Source organism: Doryrhamphus excisus, linkage group LG14 (assembly GCF_037039965.1).
Source record: "Doryrhamphus excisus strain RoL-2023G ecotype Guam linkage group LG14, RoL_Dexc_Guam_v1.1, whole genome shotgun sequence".
NCBI classification, from domain to species: Eukaryota; Metazoa; Chordata; class Actinopteri; order Syngnathiformes; family Syngnathidae; genus Doryrhamphus; species Doryrhamphus excisus.
In genome coordinates this window covers 10260114-10281229 of record NC_136370.1, presented here as the reverse complement: position 1 = coordinate 10281229, position 21116 = coordinate 10260114, and the positions used below count along the sequence as shown (strand labels likewise).

General features: G+C 40.2%; 1 protein-coding gene across 5 annotated transcripts in view; it reads left to right on the top strand.

The window, feature by feature from the left end:
* The window catches only part of alk (ALK receptor tyrosine kinase), a 266664-nt gene that overhangs the window by 218324 nt on the left and 27224 nt on the right, over positions 1-21116 (top strand). For all 5 annotated transcript variants that reach the window (XM_058091041.2, XM_058091039.2, XM_058091042.2 and 2 more), the window contains 7 exons: positions 2729-2848; positions 10529-10694; positions 11873-12020; positions 17618-17728; positions 17939-18080; positions 19977-20144; positions 20405-20503. In XM_058091041.2, the coding sequence (XP_057947024.2) occupies positions 2729-2848; positions 10529-10694; positions 11873-12020; positions 17618-17728; positions 17939-18080; positions 19977-20144; positions 20405-20503 (954 nt within the window). The remainder of the gene's footprint in view (positions 1-2728; positions 2849-10528; positions 10695-11872; positions 12021-17617; positions 17729-17938; positions 18081-19976; positions 20145-20404; positions 20504-21116) is intronic.

Below are 21116 nucleotides of genomic sequence, written 5' to 3'. Positions count from 1 at the left end.
AAAGCAACATGTAATACACACTCCTTAAAAATCCTTTGGCTGGTACACTGGTTTCTAATAAAACCAACATCTTTGCTGTTGCCATGACAACACAAGATTGCTTATTTTAATGGTTTCTATTATGTTAGAACAGGCGCTGTCGAAGCTCAGGGTACAATGCTGTCATATTTTACCAAGGATAATGACACTGTTATGATAAAGCAATTTTTAGCAGACACAAATGAAAGTGTAAATAAATAAACAAATACAAGACACTGGTAAGCATGCCCTGATATGTGGTCTCCTTGGCGCGTTTGTGGCATTTTCAAGGATTTTGTGCAACAGGAGTCAACAATTTCTTAATCAAATACTTTTGTCTAGGACAGAGGTAGGGAACCTATGGCTCGGGAGCCAGGTAGGGCTCTTTTGATGACTGTATCTGGCTCTCAAGCATTTCTTACCACAATAAAAATGTATTTTTGCTAACATTTTAAAGTAAACCATCACAGAAATGACTGTTAAAAATAATATTCAAAATCAACAACTTTCTTATGCATTTTAATTCGTCCATCTATATTCTGCTGCAATACGGCCAACCATATCTATCTTTCCTGATGATATTTTCCAGGTCAAACACCAAAACTTGATTATTACTGGGTAATGCTGTAGTCTACCTCGGTCATTGAGATGTCAAAAAAACATGTAAATGTAAACTTTCCTCCTTTAGTCAAATAGCTAAAGCTGCAGAACCAAGCCTTCTGACGAAGATGGCCAAAAGAATGAAATACGTCTACGGAGTACGGTGCAAAACTATGCAGCAGCAGAAGTTGTATTAATGGCAACAAGTATTTGATTTATTATTAGACACTGCGCTGCTCACGAAAGTGTGCTGGCCACACCCCATTGGCGTGGGGTAGTGTGCCTGGTCTACGTAATTAGAGCCCATTATCTAAAACTGTTGGTCTTACATAAAAATGCACACATTTTATTGCATTCAGTGTTTAAAAAAATGTATATGGCTCTCACAGATACACATTTTAAAATATCTGGCCTTCATGATATTCATGGCCTTCTCTTCGCCAAAAAGGTTCCCGACCCCTGGTCTAGGAGATCATTATTTCAACAGAATATCAACAGAATAATCCAGAAAACATACACGCAATAAAGGTAATGAATTAACTTGTATTTGATAGAGGCTGAACGGCGGACGAGTGGTTAGCGTGCAGGCCTCACAGCTAAGAGACTCAAGTTCAATTCCACCCTCGGCCATCTCTGTGTGGAGATGCATGTTCTCCGGGACTCCCACATTCCAAAAAGGTTAGGTTAATTGGCGACTCCAAATTGTCCATAGGTATGAATGTGAGTGTGAATGGTTGTTTGTCTATATGTGCCTGGGTGATTGGCTGGCAACCAGTCCAGGGTGTGATCCGCCTCTTGCCCAAAGACAACTGGGATAGGCTCCAGCATCCCCTGCGACCCTCATGAGGATAAGCTGTAGAAAATGACTGAATGTAGAGGTGAAGAGGTGAAGGGAATCTCTCCTATCCAAATCATCCTTGCCCCATGCAGTGAGATCATGCAGAAGCGAGGCAATCTTGAATTGCATTTTGAATTATTTCGCAGTCAGTAACACTCCCTCTTTTTCACCAAGCTTCTTCTGAAGGGGCAGGAATAATTGATGCGTTTATTGGCACATACATAACTGGTCTTCGGTTGTCAGAATTAATGCTTTGCTGTTGTTTACTTATTTTATACAATCATGCATTTTGTTTCTTCTTTCATTATGTTGTTTAGGTGGAATCACCTCATTAGCATTCAATTCATTGTAACGATGTAACGGGCACGCCTGAAGACAAAGGTGGCCGTGTCTTAGTTAGAGGCTAATTATTGAATCTTTTGGGAAGAAGCCAACTGTTGTTGGCTCCAATCCCTTGTATCTTAACAAATGCATTTTTGCACCACTAAAGAACAAAATTGTTCCTGCCTGTGCATTTGTCTGTATTTTGAGGATAAATACTCAAAATAAATACTCCAGATCTTGCAATAGTCCCTGAGATTAGAGCTGAGAGGACGAGAGATGCAACATCTTCTAATACAACATGAACGATCCAGTAACCATTGATTCAATGCCCTGAGAATATAATGACTTGCATGAATGAGAATAGGTAACATTATAGAGACTCCCACAAAGCTCAGGCTAGTCTCTGGGAAAATGTTGTTTTGTGACAGGGTATAATAACATCTGTCACACGCAAGCTGATGAAGGTTTGATTGTGATTATAATGTTGACATTGTTGTTTACTGTCATGCCAGCCTCTGATAGCAATGCACAGACGTCATCACTTAGACTGACTCATCTATACATGCTTTTAACTAAGCAACCATGACAACTCCTGTTTTTGCAACACTGAGACATACAGAATGAGGACGTGACGGTTTCCCAAGCCGGCATCCTACCATGACAACTATAATTAGTCACCCATGCTTTAACATCTTTGAGAGTAAAAGGTTCCTCTATCTTGTGCAGTAATAGCCAATCAGGCAGTCTTCTGGGAGAGTTTTAGCAGGATGAGATCAAGGTAGCTGTGAACATACAATCTCGGTCCTAGGAATGCAGTTGTGGCTTGAGGCTTAATGGATTGTTGCTACCAAAAAAAAAACTGAATAGCCTGCTCATTCATATCTTTCTGACTGATGAACATGGGGTGAGAAATGTAAGGTTTTCATTAAATGTTCTATTTCATTTCAGCAAATGGAGAATTTCCACCGGTGGCCAGCAGCACAACAAGGTTGGCCCTCGGACCACCAATCACGACCACACCCCCCTCCGTAGGGATCCCTCTGATGAACTCCCACACGACAGATTATTGTAAGTGTGAATTTGTGTGAGAGATGGATGTTATACAGCCAGAATCAGGCTATTCTCCCGAATGCATTCTCTGCAGTGTTCCTTTGTCTCTGCTTCTCACTCCTACGCTCACGTGCATGCACAGATTCACAATTGCTTAAAATGCACCAAGTTTGACGTGATACACAGACTGTAATAAAGTAAGTGCGCCCCCCACTGGTTAGCATCACACCCCCAACAGTGCGAGTCCTGCAGAGATCTCTTTTGGCAATAAATGGAGCAGGACGGGCAGTTACCAAGTGTAAAATCCTTCAATTTGTCTCCCGAGAATGTCAATGGAGACAGTTACACAGACTTGACATTTTCCTACTCACGCTCTCTTGCTTCCTTCCTTCAGGAGGGCAACAATATTGAAAGTCGTAAATTTGTGTTAGTCATATCAAACTTACTCTAAAACACATTTCCTCAGTCAGTACTTTGAAGTGCTCGAGCAACGCTAGACTTGCTGAAAAAGTGAGTTGTTACTCTTCTCCTGTTATATCATTCATTCATTTTCCATGCCGTTTATCCTTGCTAGGGTTGCGGGTATGCTGGAGCCTATCCCAGCTGTCTTTAGGCGAGTGGCGGGGTATACCCTGGACTGGTCTTTGTGATTTTTTCCAAGCAGAACAAACTTGCATAAGAATGTCGCCAGAACACACAAAGATGACACAACATTGACATACATGCACAAGCACACAATGCTCCAACCGAGGACAACAGCATTGAGTAACCTTAATTCGAACAAACTCAAATTAGTGGGAGGTGTGTTTAATCGTGAAAGTCAAAGCAGCAGAAAACAACACAGAACCAAATAGGAAGTGTAACAAAATAAGAGTCCAGACCAAGGAAATACAAAACATGGTCTAATAAGTCACGCAGGGTGTAACAGCAGACATTAATCTTACACTATAAAATAAAGATGCCAATTATATGAAAGTGGCATTCTTACAGTATATCATATCTTTTTGTTTGATGGGATCAATATTTGTATATTTGATATCTATATTTTATGCCTGTTACGTTTAGAACATGGAAGTGGAGCTGTGTACACTGTGTGTAATGACAATAAACATTGATCTATCTCGCTATTAAAAAAAATGGAGCAATGAAAAACACAAGTCTTAACCTTCAGCCCAATCAATAATACAACATAAATAAATTGTGCTAAGCCCCTTAAATGATGACACATCTCTTCTGTGTCCAAGCACAGATAAGTAAATAGAACTATTTGTCACACGGGTGCAATGAAAATGGCATGTTAGCTTGCAAGAGTAAAAAATCCCGTACTGAAAATATCATAACAATAGTAAGTATGAACATTTCAGACTGAAATTACAAAGCAAATAAGTTACCATTCTCACCTCTTTTGGTCTGGCTGGTCAAGTTTTGCGCCCTTCTTGCAAAAGATGTTCCAAACTTTAGTTTTTATTTGCTGAAAATGCTGAAAATATTCGCTAGCTAGCGCGCCTGCTCCTATTTACCATATTTATCATTCATTCTTGGCTGCAGTCATGGCAAGCTATGGAGCATGTGCGACAATGCATGTTTATAAGACTGTGTGTCTGTCTGAGTATCTATCTATCCATCCATCTATCTATCTATTTATCTATCTATCTGTCTGAGTCTGGGAGCAGAGAATGCTTTTATACCATCCATGCCCTGTTAAAGCCAAGAAAATTGATTTTGTTGTGTACTGAGGCTTCAATTTCAAACTGGTGTGACAAATCACACCAACCCTCCTTGCTTATTAAATGCTCTGCAAATAGCAATAACACATTCACATGCAGGACGATTGAATAGGTACGGTACAACTTGGCCTGTCGCGTTAATCAATAAATCAATTACCTGCACGATAAATAAAAACTAACGTGATCATTTTACCAGCCTTGTTATATTGATATGTTCATGCATGTTTGTTTTCCTCCTCTCTCGCTACCAAACAGGCTGGATGACAAGAGAATTCACTCATCTATCTCAACACCTTTGTGAATTGGTTCTATAGCAAAATAAATGGAAAGAGTGAACTCTCCTGTCAGTCATTCAGTATCTTTGTCCCAGTAGGGAGAGGCGGGGCGCGAGTGATTGTATACACAGAGTGCAGCAAGCAATTGCAAATGGGTGATTCTTCTGAAAGGGGTACCAGCGAAAGCATAGTTACTTCGAGGGTCATGACGCACAGACTACAGTGAATTGAAGCCACGGTCATGTGGAAATATACTGCAAACATGACTCAACAAGGAAAACAGTATTACATAATTTCTTGGTGCTAAAACATGATCTATTGTTAATTTTAGCCCGTTTGCGCATCGTTTTGTGACATGGAAAAGCTTGTGATAAAGACAATTAAATAAATAATACAAATCTTTGGAACCTTGACATGTTATCATTTCGAAAGTTTGATGTTGGCTTTTTAATTGACAGCGTACTTCCTGCAGTGGCTATTATCTCACCAATGTAATGTTAAGGCGGCTGAATGACACCATGTCAGGATGGCTGTAAATTAGTCAGAAATAATTTTGACTAGTAATGGGCCATATTCATCCACAAAACAGCATCATTTATTAATTAATATGTTATTTTTAAAACGTGATAGAGTGAAGCCTGATGTCGCGGGACGACTGTACACCCCTGACATTTAAGCAACCATTTGTAATATAGGATCATCTCACAGCACAATTCTACAGATATGAACTCAACATACTTTATAGTCCAGCTTGTATCGCAGTATATACAGTATTTACTACCCAAAATAACCCAACACACAGCTATTATTGTCAAAATAGTTGGCAACACAAGTGAGTACCAAGATAATTGTGCCTTGCCTACAGTCAAGCACTCTAAAGCAGAGCATGATCCCTTCCCTTGGGAAACTGAGCCGCCTGGCAGTTTTCTAACACGATAATGACCCCAAACACACCTCCAAGGTAACAAGTGCCTTGCTGAGGAAGTTAAAGGTGATAGAGTGGCCATGTTTGTCTCCATACCTGAAGTCAAGTGAGCACCTCAAGCGTAAGGTGGAGGAGTCCAAGGAGTCGAACAACCACCAAGTCGGTGATGTCGTAACGGGGGGGAGTGGAAGAGGCTTCTAGTAACAACCTGTGAAGCTGGTGAATTCAATTCCCAGTAGGATTAAGGCAATGCAAGATAACAATGGTGCATCATTTCGAGCACAATTTGAACATGTTCACTGTGAGGTGTGTTTACTTATATTGCCAACTATTTAAGAAATAATGGCCGAGTGACCAGTCCACGGTGTATCCTGCCTCTTACCCGAAGACAGCTGGGATAGGCTCCAGCATACCTCCGACCCTTGTGAGTAAAAGCGGTAGAAAATGAATGAATGAATAAATGGCCGAGTGACCAGTCCAGGGTGTATCCTGCCTCTTACCTGAAGACAGCTGGGATAGGCTCCAGCATACCTGAGACCCTTGTGAGGAAAAGCGGTAAAAAATGAATGAATGAATAAATGGCCGAGTGACCAGTCCAGGGTATATCCTGCCTCTTACCTGAAGACAGCTGGGATAGGCTCCAGCATACCTGCGACCCTAGTGAGGATAAGCGGTAAAGAAAATGCATGGATGGATTTGACTTGAATTCATACTTTACAGAAAACAGGACTTTTCACTAAACAGCTGAAATCACTGATCAGTGTGAGTGAATTGTCTTTCTGCATGCAGCCAATTCGCTATGCAGTATTCAGTCTGCTGAACAGTCTGAGATAAGTAAGGACAAGAGCCAAATAGAAATATGCTAATGTTTCTTGTGCTGCGACATGCTTGTCTTGCACACAAGCTGCTGAATTACTTCACTCACAGGAGGGTCACACTGGAAAGTACGACATTCATGTTTGACTTGCTTACATCTTGTGATAACATAACTTTAGTGTGAGCTGGAGTCACAGGCTTCATTCTTGGGTTCAGTCAATCAAGACAGGGCTTTTTCCTTCTGTTAAATGTGTGGCATTTAAAATAAGAAAGTAACCGGCGTGATTACAATAAAGCTATTTGACCTGAATTGTCGATGCGTGATTATCATAGATAGTAACTGTAGAGGGCAAAGATGTTGAACTTGCAGTTGGCTATTTCAAAGACAAGCCGAGGACACTTAACATTCACTGAGTGCCTCCGTTCTCCCCTCGTGGGCCTGCAGATTTGACGGGTCCTGGGCCTGATGAGGGTTTTAACTCTGCCAACCTGTCACTCCAGCAAGACTCCCCTTTCCTCTCAACACGCTCCATGATTAACCCCAACAAACGCCTCTTGTCTCCTCTCTTTTTCATTCCCTCTACAATGAACCCCATCTTTTGTTATCTTTAATGTTTCAATTTGTTTCCCATCTTTGCCATTGTAAGAGATTTTATTAATGGGCTCTTTGTTAGATCACGTGGTTGTTGTGTCACCTTACCGCCATATCTTTCTGTGAGACACCTCCGATGCATCCCTGCTCTCTCATTTTTTCCCACCACTATTTTTTTATTCATCCAGAGTTCAGAGTACACTGTACACTGAGTACACTGTCTCCTCATAGTTTGTTTGTTTTTTTCAAAATCTCAATCCACGGTGAACCATTTTGGTAAAGACATCAGCTACTGTTCTCCTCACAACTCATCAACATTCAAGATTGTTTCTGTAATTATTATCTGCAGAGAGATAACCTCTTTCTCGGGCTATTCTCTGCATGTGGGTGGGTGCATGATGAAGATAAGCATTTGATACAGAATATCACACTGCCAAAAATGATCATCTGCAAAAGTGAGGCAGGGTGTACAAGCATGATCTTCTTTGAACCCAAAACACATTTTCATATCAAGGTGTTCCACTTCCGCTCACGCAACATCAGACAACAACAAATCCAAGCACTGCGGATTAGATAAAAACTGGCTTCGAGTCAGATAGACAGACTGTTGCTCTGAAGCAATCCAACTGCCGGCAGATGTTGCTCCCTTTGCACTTCTAACACAGACAAGTTTTGGCCATTAAGTGATTGCTAATTCGTTGTACAGCTGAAATTATTCATTGTTTACTCACTATATACTAGTTCTTGTTGCTTTGGTTTAAGTGTGTGGGAAAGCAATAACAGTTTTATGCAAATCTAGCTTTTTTTGTAATTGATTTGACTCCTGTGCAAGATTTTTATTCCGATCCATCCACAATGTGCCATCCTTGATCCATCTTGTTTATAATATCCAGCCTATGGTGGGTAACTGTCAGTAGAGTGCTGCCATCTATATCGTCTCCAAAAAATTGATTAGCTTGGTCATATTTGGTTCAATTTGTGAATTTGTATTTAGCAACTGAAGCTTCTTAACTGTCTGGCAGACACAGTAACCAGGGTTGACGGAATTGCTTAAATTATTTTTTCTGATCACATCACAGATGTGTTCCACGGCCAACTGTGAGACTGATCTGATCCGTGCATCATATGTCCTCCTGGACCGAGGAGGTGTTGTGGAGGCATTTAAAATAGATGCCTGAACCATCTTGACTAGCTTGTTGTAAACGAGGAGGAGCAGTGACTCTCTGGGCCCCTACTGGATTACTAAACGTGAGCCCAGCCGCCCTACGGAGAAAGCTAATCTTGGCAGCCCATGTCCACCATCTTATCCTATTGGCAACTACCCAAAGCTTGTGACCATCCTTTAGGGTGCAGAGAACATAGATTGACCGGTAAATTGAGTGAATCATCCTTTGTCTCCCTTTCTCTCCACCATGACAGTTTGATACAGGAACCGCATTACCTCGGACTCTGCACCGATCTGTCATCTTGCCCTCACAAGTCAACTAGACCAGTAGTTCCCAAACTTTTCACAGTCACGTACCCCTTTAGATATCTGACTGGAAGTCATGTACCCCCTACTCTTGAACACTTAATAAAAAAAAACACACAATGAAACATCTTTGGTATATTATGAATGAATAACTATTAGTTATTCATTATTATTAATTATTAATTACAGTATATAATAATTTCATAATATACAGCCCTGATCAAGACCAGTTGAAAAATTACTAGAATATGCAGATTTGGACCTTAATAAGGTTTTAAGTAGAGCTACAATATGCAAAATCAAGAAGGACAAAAAACATATAAAAAATAAATAAGAAAATCATTTAAATAGGTTGTAACGCGCCATTGCTGCTGAGGTTGGACTCAGCAAGACAGTCATTCTATATTTTTTTTAAAGATCCTGAGCATTACGGAACAAAAAAGTCAAGTGGTCGACCCCAAAAAAGTACACCTGCACTGAGCCGGGCGACCCGATTGGCTAACTGTCAAGACACAGGGCGGTCCTCGACCCAAATTAAGGCCCTTAATGGTGCCGACTGCCCCGCAATAACCATCAGACGTCATCTGCGGGAAAAGGATTTCAAAAACAAAAAACAAATTCAAAGACCTTGTCTCCTTCAACGCCACAAAACTGCTCTTTTAGACTTAGCCAGGGAGCATCAGAATGTTGTGTCCTCTCTGGCAGTTGGCTGCATCTGTGGGTCAGAAGGCAGCAAATTTGGCTGAAGGGGCACTGCAGATGTGAACAAACCTGCTTTTCGTTCAGGTTTTCAGTTAATAATGTGAGAAGACTAGAAATAAATGCATTGTGAAATCCAAATGTGAGTTGTGGATACCAGCTTTTTTGCTTGGCTTGAAAATATATATTACAAAAACGAGTACCTCTTTGCCATTTTTGAAAAAGTAACTCTCACAAGAAAAAAAAACTTTAAACATTTACACTGCATGGACAGTATGTGATTGGTATCGGCCGATTTCACTCATGGATTATCAGGATCGGTATCTGCAGCATAAAAAAAACCCTGATTGGAACATCCCTAATATTAGTATATATATTATATAATAAATTAAATATATCATGCTAATTTTCATCCCACTGTGTGCGTCCCATTGAGTTGAGGACTACACACAATAGATCTAGAAGAATCTAGAATCTTCCAGAATCTGCACCTAATTCAGCTGTATTTACTTGTCTGTTTTACCTTTACCCACGGACGGCCTCCAGGCACGCCCACTCCGCTGTGATTGGTCACACTCCCATGCACTCCAGAGGACTTCCAGACCCCTGCCGAACCCCACTTTCTAATATTGTTGATATACTGTATTGCTGGTATTGGATAATAATTGAATAACCCCTTTGGAGAGCTACTTGAAAAGTGGTTAGGAGCTCCTGGTAATCATGAGCTACTGGGTGGCGACACCTGACTTATGTGTAACATAGGTCCGAGTGCAGACAATCTTGGCATTATATCGATAGTGGAAACGTGGTCATTATGTTTTTTTGCAGCTCGACCCGTGTTTAAAAATAGCTCGTCAAACTCAGAGCAAACCTCTTTCTTCAAGCATGAACTCCATATGACAAGATTATTCTTCAGCTAATTAGAGTGCAATCTCTAATTAGTTGTGACACGCAGGACACCTGCTTTCTTTGTTAATATGTTCAACATCCCTTATACAATTTGCACTACCACTTTGTAATAGCTATCCATGCATGTGTGTTTTACTAACGGCTAAATGTGTGTGTGTCTTGTATGGAATATGTAGTATCTATCAATATATCTTGATAATTATGTGGTGGTCGTAAAGTGCTTCAGTGCAGGAAATGTGCGCTCTGTTTAATATTAAATGGTACTTTTTCTCCTCTGTGTTCAGCCAAAAAATGGATTTTTCACAACTGTGGAGCTGCAGGACCTGATGGTCCAACTCCATCCCAGTGCTTGAACTCCTACAGGATCAGCAAAATCAACGTGACAGTGGGCACCTGGGGGCCTCTTAAAGGCATTCAAATGTGGCAGGTCCCGGAAACTGGCACCTACAGGTAGGACCCTGTTATTTTCCCATTATATTATATTATACAGATAATTGAATAAGCTTTGACAGTGATTGTTTTCGTCATATTTATTTTGGTAGTTTCATGGTGTTCGTACTCAGTATTTGATTCCATTCCTCAACATTCTTCACATAAACCATGACTTTTTTGATCTAAAAATATTTAGGGTGTGTTTAAAATACTGAGATTATGCTGAAAACACACACACGAAACATAGCCCCAGTCTTCAGGATCTCATCTTTGGCAAAAATGCACACTCCTACTCCCACCCACTTCTTTTTCTCCTGTGTGCATCAGCAGGGCATCAGTGCTTCCTCAAGAGAATAGATGAGCAGAGGAGGGAATCTTCAATAAGGGTTCAAAAATACACCAAGAACAATGAGCTTGTTAGAATATACAATATGTAGTATTAGTCACCTTAGGCCGAGATCAATATTCCTCCTGTGGGCCTATAAGCAGACCGAAGACCTTTAACTTGGAAAATTCTGAGAACCACAAAAAAACCAGCTTTGCTCGTCACCCACAGCACTGCTGAGTCTTAAGTCTTTAAATACCTAACAACAGTGTAACACGTGTCCCAGAGATTTAAAAAAAAACATTTGCTGCCTCCAAACTTTGAAATAGTGGTCCTAATGCAGCCTGGTTATCTGGAAGAGCCAGTGAATGAAGTTGACAGACGGCCACAGAGATGAATTTGCGCTCTGCATCTCCCAAAAGTCATTAGGCAAACAGCTGAGGTAGCTACCCAGCACCAGGCAGCGTTCTCTCTCCACCAAGCATGACCACCAGGGGAGAGGAATATTGAAGCATTCCCAAAAACCAATCAATGTTTTTTTTTTTCACGCTGGAAAAACTGGAACAGTTTTCTGCTATGGAAGTCTATGTATTGACCTGTGTATGTCTGCATTATATTCAATGAATGCATAGATAAATACATACACGTACAATTGAATAATTGTTATTCTTAAACCATCCTGAGGAAGTGTAAAAGTTTACGTTGATGTTTTTAAAACAAACTTTAAATAATCTTGAAATAAATACTGTTTATTTGAATTAGTAATATAAAATGATGGGTGTCTACAGTATGTGTGTATCTCTGCATATGTTCTGGTATGAACGTACCATAATTATTTCTGTTTAATTTTGTGTTTGTCTTTCTCTTCTAGGATCACAGCATACGGTGCAGCTGGTGGCCGAAGTGTTATGGCCACAAGCAGATCACATGGCACATACATAAGTGGAGACTTTCTGCTGAGGAAAGGAGAGCTGCTGTATATTCTGGTTGGACAGAAAGGAGAGGATGCTTGCCCCAATGTAAGTTAAAATCAACTTAAGTAGTTTACACAGTATATAAAAAAAGAAGCTATGACACTAAAGTTTGACCACAAAGTCAAACTAAACCAAGACAGGTCAGTTTTATTTGCATTATGCACACATTTTGTGTGTTTTTGTTCTATATTCAGAGTAAGTCACAGGGCAGTGAACAGTTTAATTTACAAACACATCCATGGCCTTAACCAATGCACAGTAACAAAAAAGCTTGGCTTGGCTTTGTCTGAGGTGGTCAGTTTACAACTTGAAAATAGTACTGCAAAAACCATGCTGTATTAAATGCATACATTGGATTGAGACACATAAATATCAATGAGCGTTTCATATATTTAGTTGTCACCATGTGACTGAGGAAGACTGAGGCAAGACACTGGCTCATTACAGTGAAGTGTCAGTTTTCATATGCAATTCTTGATATACATTGTGGTAGTCTGGGGCTGCATGGTGGTCGAGTGGTTAGCACGCAGGACTCACAGTTAGTACATCTCTGTGTGGAGTTTGCATATTCTCCCCGTGCATGCGTGGGTTTTCTCCGGGTACTCCGGTTTCCTCCCACATTCCAAAAACACGCTCGGAAAACTGGTGACTCCAAATTGTCCATAGGTATGAATGTGAGCGTTAATGGTTGTTTGTCTATATGTGCCCTGTGATTGGCTGGCGACCAGTCCAGGGTGTACCCCCCATCTCGCCCGAAGACAGCTGGGATAAGCTCCAGCCCCCCACGACCCTTGTGAGGCTAAGCGGTAGAAAATGAATGAATGAATTGTGGTGGTCTATCACCATTTTCACTTTAAGTAGCAGTTGCTGGTGACAAATTTGACAGGAATGTTGAAAAAGACATCCACTTGTGATTTCTAAAAGAAGATAGAAATCCTGCCCCCTTAATATTTCTTGTATTTCCTGTCAAGAAAAATAAGCTAATAATGTATGGATAAAATTAGCAAACCAAAAGCAGCTTAACTAATTAGCCTTGCAGAAAAACACAACACACACACACACAAACAAATAGTACCAAAAAACATACAAAAGGTGAACCAGTGGTGTTCCAACTAGTTTGCACAGTGGTGGCAATAGAGTGTATGAAGAAAACCTTAAGCAGGACTATTATTAATACATGAAAAAAAATGGAGAACCCCGGGGGTGTCTTAGGACATTTTCTGAATGCTAACATTTTAAGACTACTAAATTTGCAGTGATCCCCCTGCTGTCTCTCCTTGGCTTACTTGTGTTGTTTTGTCAGAGGTGGTTGTCATCCGTTATGCTCTGGAGCTCTTTGCTGGCAGCCTCGCTGCATGCTTACACAACACCGAGATTAAAAACCTCCCAATCCCTCTAGTCACCAATGAAACCATCCATCATCTCCAATATAAACATTCAAAATGTAGGCCAGCTTCTACATTGAAAATTCTTCATATTAAACAAAGTAAGATGGTTTATGGGACATTACGTATACTGGGAATTAACAAGTCGATACAACTGTACTTGACATAACTCATTCAGAATAGAATATGTGCAGTCCTTGCAGATAGAATCTGCACCTAATAGTTCTTTATGGACACCAAAACAGTCCGAGACAGATGGTGGCAAGGAAAATTGAGTTATTGGTTATTTTATTGCTTTGCTAGTTGGCTGGGAAACATTTGACATCAGGCCTTAATTTTCTCATTGAAATAAAAATATAGTTACATGGAATGATTGGTCTACAGCAGGGTTCTCACTCTCAATTTACATGAGGGCAGCTGGAAGTAGAGGCTGGGCCGCATCGAGCATTCCACAAAAAAAAGGGTTTCAAGTATTCCAAGAACAGTGCAACTGATCCAATCTCAATTTTTATTAATAACAGTTCAGAAGATGAACAGTTCTGTAGAACATAGGGTTATATTGCCAACTCCTTGCTGCCAGAGACCTGGCAGAACTTCCTTTCACACAGTGTGGCTAGGAGTATCTCCCACTTCACAGCATGCCACAGTAACACTAAACTTTGGTGTCAGCAGCTATACTTACTAGAATATAGCTATAATGTACTACGTAATTTATAATGCAACTCCCTCTTACTTGATTATAAGGTATTACTCACGTAATGCTGGAATGATCACCATTCCGGCAAACACAAGTATAGTTTTGTTAATTAAGTTAATTAATTAACCATAACTGCAAGAAATAGTAGCCTCCAGAGTTATTAGCGTGGATGCCCATAAAGCTGCAGTTTTATCACAACTCAAAAAAAGAGCTAAGAGCAACAAGGCGCAATGTGTGACAATATGCCACACAATGTTTGAAGAGAAGTTCTGAACTATCCGTTTTAATGCCAATGTTGCTGACTTGCTCTTCGCATAAAATCAATCAATCTTTCTAAAACGTCTGTAAACTCCTTCAGAATAATACAGGCACAGCACAAATAGAACAATGTTAATGTTTTCCTGTATATCTAATAATAAATTTGCTTCCAGAGGAGTGCCACATTTTATCCTGCTGTGCTGCAGAGAAAGATTGCACTGATATGGATTTTTCCATTAAAAGACCAAAATTACATACTAATTATATACTGTGTGCTGCCTGATATGGTTTTCAGATAGTGTATTGAATACATGTTAGTACACAATGGACTACTTTGTGAAGAAAGAGTATGGTGTGTCCATGCAGTTTCTGTGCCCTAATTATAAAAGCCTGACCCCTGAAGAGGACACCTAAGAATCAAAATGAGGTTTTTGTTTGTTTCATTCGGCTTTCTTCCTGATTACGGAGTCACCACAGCGGATCCTTTGATCCGCATGCTGATTTTGGCTTGAACACTTTATTCAGAATCAAATTGAGGTTATAACACAAATAACTAAATTGTTACCTTTTTCTCTAATTAGATTACTCACATAAGTTATTTACGAACAAAACACTCGAAAATGAGCACACAGAAAATACAGGACATTGAGGGCAACTTATTCATGTACAATAACAGTCTTCAATGTGTGTTGACAGTACGGATGAGCTGGATACTCAGGGTAAACGAGTGTCCGTTACGGATAATGTGTTTTTGCAGAGTAAGCTAATGAAACAAATACAACTCCTCATTATCCATAATCTTGATGACGTAAAATCATCATTATGTATTCACTCTTCACGCTCTTTGATTGGCCAGTCACACACAGCGACCGCCCCTCCCTGGACAGGCTCGCTGGTTGCAGCGCCTGTCAGTAGTGTGTCTGTGTGCTGTACATTGGAGCATATCACTCGCATTAGGGAGAACTTATGCAAGTATGTTTTCAACCCTTTCATTTTGCTCCTGAAATAACTCCTTACAAAGTGAATCAAACTATAGTCAAATTTCCGCACATCTGCATACTATAAATCTACAAGTGTCCTGCAATTTTTTGTTCACATCGTGCGATGAGGTCAACCCAGTGCGTGTGCACTGCTGTGGAAGCCACTAGCTAGCCTTTGCATATAGTTAGGATTATTTAGTGAAAACACAGCATCGATACACACATGTGTTAAAGGGGAACTGCACTTTTTTGGGACTTTTGCCCATCATTCACAATCCTCATGTGAAACATGAACACATACTGTATTTTATTCCACTTTTTGTGTATTCCAGCTAGCAATGGCCGTCATAGGGAATACCTATTTTGACGCTAAAGCCCTCACAAAATAAACCTTCAAAAGTGTTCCATTTACAGAACTGACTTGTATATTAACCAAGTTACAGCGATATTGTTATTGTAGCAGCTAACATAAAAAACTTTTATCTTGTGGGCTAGCATGACACGTCGCTAATCACTATTCTCAGAGTCATTACTAAGCTCTCAATTTCAAAGACTCAACAAGATGCTCATTTGCCGTCAGCATTTTTTACCTGAGGACTGGAACACACGTCTTGTGCTGGCGCACGCAGCAATCCCAAGGAGAGCGGACATCGTAAGTGTTGTCGCTGTATCTATGCTGCTGTTGTTGTTGACGGAACTAGCATATGTATGTGTATTTCAGTAGTGTTCATTCATTCATTCATTCATTCATTTTCTACCACTTATCCTCACAAGGGTCGCGGGGGTGCTGGAGCCTATCCCAGCTGTCCCTGGACTGGTCGCCAGCCAATCACAGGGCACATATATAGACAAACAACCATTCACACTCATATTCATACCTATGGACAATTTGGAGTTGTCAATTAACCTAGCATGTTTTTGGAATGTGGGAGGAAACCGGAGTACCCGGAGAAAACCGGGGAGAACATGCAAACTCCACACAGAGATGGGCGTGGGTGGGATTGAACTCGGGTCTCCCAGCTGTGAGGCCTGCGTGTCTTTATGATACATATAAAATGGCAATGTTATAGTCTGGCAAATGTAAAGGTTTGCATTCAACAGGTTGATACAGGAATATTGCTATTTTCAGTAAAGTTGAGCATGTTGCAACTTAAATGACCCTGATCAAATGCACACAATGAGGAACTACATTAGTGTACTGTTGTCAAGGGAACACCACTAAATGCACACAACAATTTGGCTGTCTTTTGTTGGAGGATTGTGCCTTCAGGGATGTTTTATGCGTCAGACTTTTACTTCTTGTTTATTCATTTCTTTAAATTAGATTCCTTTACCAAGCAAGGCAGCACTTAGGTGTCAGTGAGCAAGGCACAAACACTTGAAGAGGCTGTTGCAGCACTGAGATGCCAAAAGAAATGACCTTACAAACACTGTTGCTCCCTGTGCATATGCTTATGTTTTTTTGCTATCAATAGAATACCTTTTTGAGCACATACACATACACATCCATTGTTCTATTTTTCCCCCAGACTACTTTAAAGTGAGAATCTACAATGACAAAACTGGCTAAGATGTAGAAAAAGTGAAGACTCTTCCAAAACTTTTGAATGCATTATTATTTGTTTACCTGCCAGTCAAAGTCAGTAAAGTCCCGCCTTCTCCTTGCACTCAGCCCTCTGAGCTTTCACTGGAGGCGGATTCAGGAGTCGCAAGTCAGCAGACTGACTGTGAGGGCATGTTTGAGTCTATCAAATAGTTTTTGAATAGCGATCACTGGTTGTAATAAGAATAACTTCTCTGCTGTTGTCATGGCAACTAGGGGTTGGTGATATTGTATGCACCGACTTAACACCTACTTGGTATCAATATAATGTAATTGATATTTGGATCAATCTGCCCACACCTCATAGCAACCCCTTATCAGAGATTTGTGGAGGGCTTGGGCAAACTTTGCAGACACAGCTGACCAAGCAATATTTAATTGAAGATGTTTTAATGCCAAAAGTGTAACAGATTAAAAGCAGAAGTCGTTATATGTTGGAAAACAGCACTAACTAAATGCTTGTTTTCAAATCAAACTTACAGAAAGATTATTGGAGAAGAACATGGCAGACACAATTGTTGAAATTGTGTTATTTTTCAGTGGAATAACATCAGATAGTTCATTAACTGTTGATTCTCAATATACTAGAAAAACAAAAGCAGTAAAACGTTCACACCATAATTGTCTTTGCAGTGGGAAGTCAATAACTGATCTGCATTCGAATACACAACTGATATCAAACAGGAGCCAAACCTCCCTCTGTCTCTCTCTTTCCGCAGTCCAAAGTCATGTTGAATAAGATCTGCCTGGAACAGAGCAGCCCAATGTTGAATAAAAGTCAAGTAAAAGGTGGAGGCGGAGGTGGTGGCGGTGCTACATTTGTGTTTAAGGTAAGAATATAATAAAGAAATTATACTAACAGGTACTTCATGTTGACTTATATTGTGATCTTTAAAATTCCATGTTCATAAATATGTAATCATATTCTCTATTATTTTCTTTTTATATTATAGTAGTCCACATAGTGATGCATGTTTTTAGTATGGTACTGACATGGGAACAGTGCTGAACCCAGTCAGTAATACTGAATAATCACCCAGGTGGAGAAAGGGCTTCAGGTCCCCCTCATCATTGCTGCTGGCGGAGGTGGTCGAGGCTACAACAGCCACTCAGAGAGCCAGCTGGAACAGATGGACTATGACCTCAGTCAACCGGGTCGCAACGGGAAGTCAAATGCTGCAGGTATGGTACTTGGCGCACTGCTTTTTTATGTTGTGTATGGCTAAATACAGTAGGAGACAACAGTGATTCTCAACCAGCAGGTTGGGACCCAAAAGTGGATCACAGATTTATTGTGGGTCGGTTGCAGACAGTACACACCGGGATAAGTGAAATATCAAATACATTTAAAAAATGATGTTTATTAATGTTGTACAAGATGACAACAACTATTTAAAAATATATTCATTCATTAATTTTCTACTGCTTATCCTCACAACGGTTGCCCTGGACACCCTGGACTGGTCGCTAGCCAATCACAGGGCACATATAGACAAACAACCAACAACAATTTGGAGTCGCCAATAAACTTAGCATGTTTTTGGAATGTGGGAGGAAACCGGAGTACCCGGAGAAAACCCACGCATGCACGGGGAGAACATGCAAACTCCACACAGAGATGGCAGAGGGTGAAATCCAACTCAGGTCTCCTAGCTAACCACTCATCCACTGTGCAGCCTCTAAAAATATATAATTAATTGAATAAATAAATAATGTATAATGAATGTGGGTGGGAATGGTTGTTGTGATTGTGATTGGCTAGCGACCAGTCCAGGGTGTAACCCGCCTCTCGCTCGAAGATAGCTGGTATAGGATCCAGCACCCCTCTTGTGAGGATAAGCGGTGGAAAATGAATGAATGAATAATATATATAATACAAACAATACATTTCTTCATTTGACTTAAATGTGGGCCAGACTTAATGAGCAATGGAAAATGGGGGTGCCAGGTGAAACCATTTGACCATATGGCCACTTGCACAATCCAGTCTTACAGCTCTGCCATTACACTGATTATAATACCCAGTTTAGATTAACCATCTTAAATATTAACTCCCAATATGTTATATTTTTATGGTTGTAGTTTTCAGTAGTACAACTGCATTTGCTTCATACTGAGAGCTGTATCTAAATCATGTCAAATGTCATGATTATTTTGGTTAGATTATTATAATTTAGGTGCATGTCTAACATGTAATTTTAAATGGGCTGAATGTGTTGTGTCATGTGGTACAGTCATTCCATGTTAGCGGTAATGGTTTAGTTTATTTTGAACACGCTCAACAAAGTTACATTGAAGTATGTTCATCCATCTCTATGCCACTTATTCTCACTTGTTGTGGGTATGCTGGAGCCTACCCCAGCTGACTTTGGGCAAGAGACGGGGTACAACCTGGACTGGACTGGACTGGTCACAATCACAGACATCATAGACAAACAACCAATCACAGTTAATTAACCTCACATGCATATTTTTGGAATGTGGGAGGAAACCGGAGTACCCGGAGAAAAACAGCACAAGCACAGGGAGAACATGCAAAATGACACATCGTTCCGATCTGCTGACTGTGTGTCCAACATGCTCACCACAAGACCACCGTGCAGCATCACATGTTTAGACTTGCACACTGACAATATGTACAGTCAATATTGCACAGTTTATTTAATCATACGCCTTCTCCTCGTCTCAGCATACAGTAAGCGAGCAGATGGTGAAAAAAATGTAATCTTGAGCCAGCTGGATAAAGTTCCTTTTAAAGGAGTAAAAAAAAAATACCTACATGCTGGTAAAATGAAAATAAATCATTAAAGTGATTTATATTTCTATTGCTGCATCATGTGTTCTATAAAGTAAGGCAAACTTGTCAAAACAGTGAGGCACTACTTAAAGGAAACTGGTGAATGAAATATTTATTCTTGTTCTGTATGTGCCTGTTTTTTATCTCTTCAGTTCGGTTTCAGATTCTCTTTGTCCATTTCCCTCTCTTTCTCCCCCCTCACTCCCCACATATATACAATTATGATTCACTGCACATTACGTTATCATATCACACATACTGTATGTTGCATCTGGTGACAGGTGGAGGTGGAGGATGGAATGACAGTACTCCTGTCAGTCAGGGTGGCAGACCTCTGCTGCTAGGAGGGCAGGGAGGACAGGCCTGTCAAAAATTCTGGCAGACACGAGGAGGTTTTGGGGGTGGTGGCGGTGGCTGCATGGCCGGAGGAGGTGGTGGAGGCTACAGAGGTCAGTTAAAGAGATTTTATGTTACTTGTTGTATATTATATCACATGTGAAAATGGCACAGGGAGAAATTCAAGTTGATAACTTACAGTCCTACAGTTGACACATGTATAGTATATCCTCTATAATCCACCAAGCACAAAAGCGCAATAACAGCCATAAATTGGTATCTATTTCCTCCTTCTTGTCAGAGCGCACGCTGTTCATTGGAAAAATTACAGCTACTCACTGTGCTTGTATCTTTTGGTCATTGTTTTTTTCAGGTGGTAACACCTCATTAAATGACAACCCTAAACATGACGGTGATGATGGTACATCCCTCTTTGGTCCAGCAGGAGAGCCCTACCTCTATCCTCTTAAAGGTAACCGCATTCAAAGAATATGTTGATGCCGTTTGTATGGGAATAAAAACTGTACAGTTCCATTCTCCAGCATCAAACCATGGCTATTGCAAGTATTAATAATAATTAATGTGTACTGCTGGGACACTTTTTCTTTCCAAGAATAACCACAGACAGGAAGCAAAGATGAATCAAAAGACCCTTGAGTAAATGGATGTTTTTTTGTCTTGTTACCGAGACAGGTGATAATGTTTTGAAAATTAGATGACAAGAGGAAGCAAAGGAACTGTTCACATTGAACATGTCAGATTGTTCATTAACTTGTCTCTTCTTTACCCAACTCTGAAGATAAATTGGGAACAAGGCATTGAAAGTAGATTTTTTTTTTGGTATAATAAAATGAAATAAAAAGGTATACTGTATGTTGTACTTTGGGAAGATGCTGATGGGAGATAGACTTTTTAAAAGCTCATTAAAACTCATTAATTGGTCCTTGACCCTACTTCCCTATTCTTGGTAATACGTTTTTTTTTTTTATTCGTAATACAAATTAGAATTGCTTTTTCATGTAAAAGTACACGGAATATCCAATATCCATACAATATTTGAACGTACTGCGTTCCACTTGCAGTTC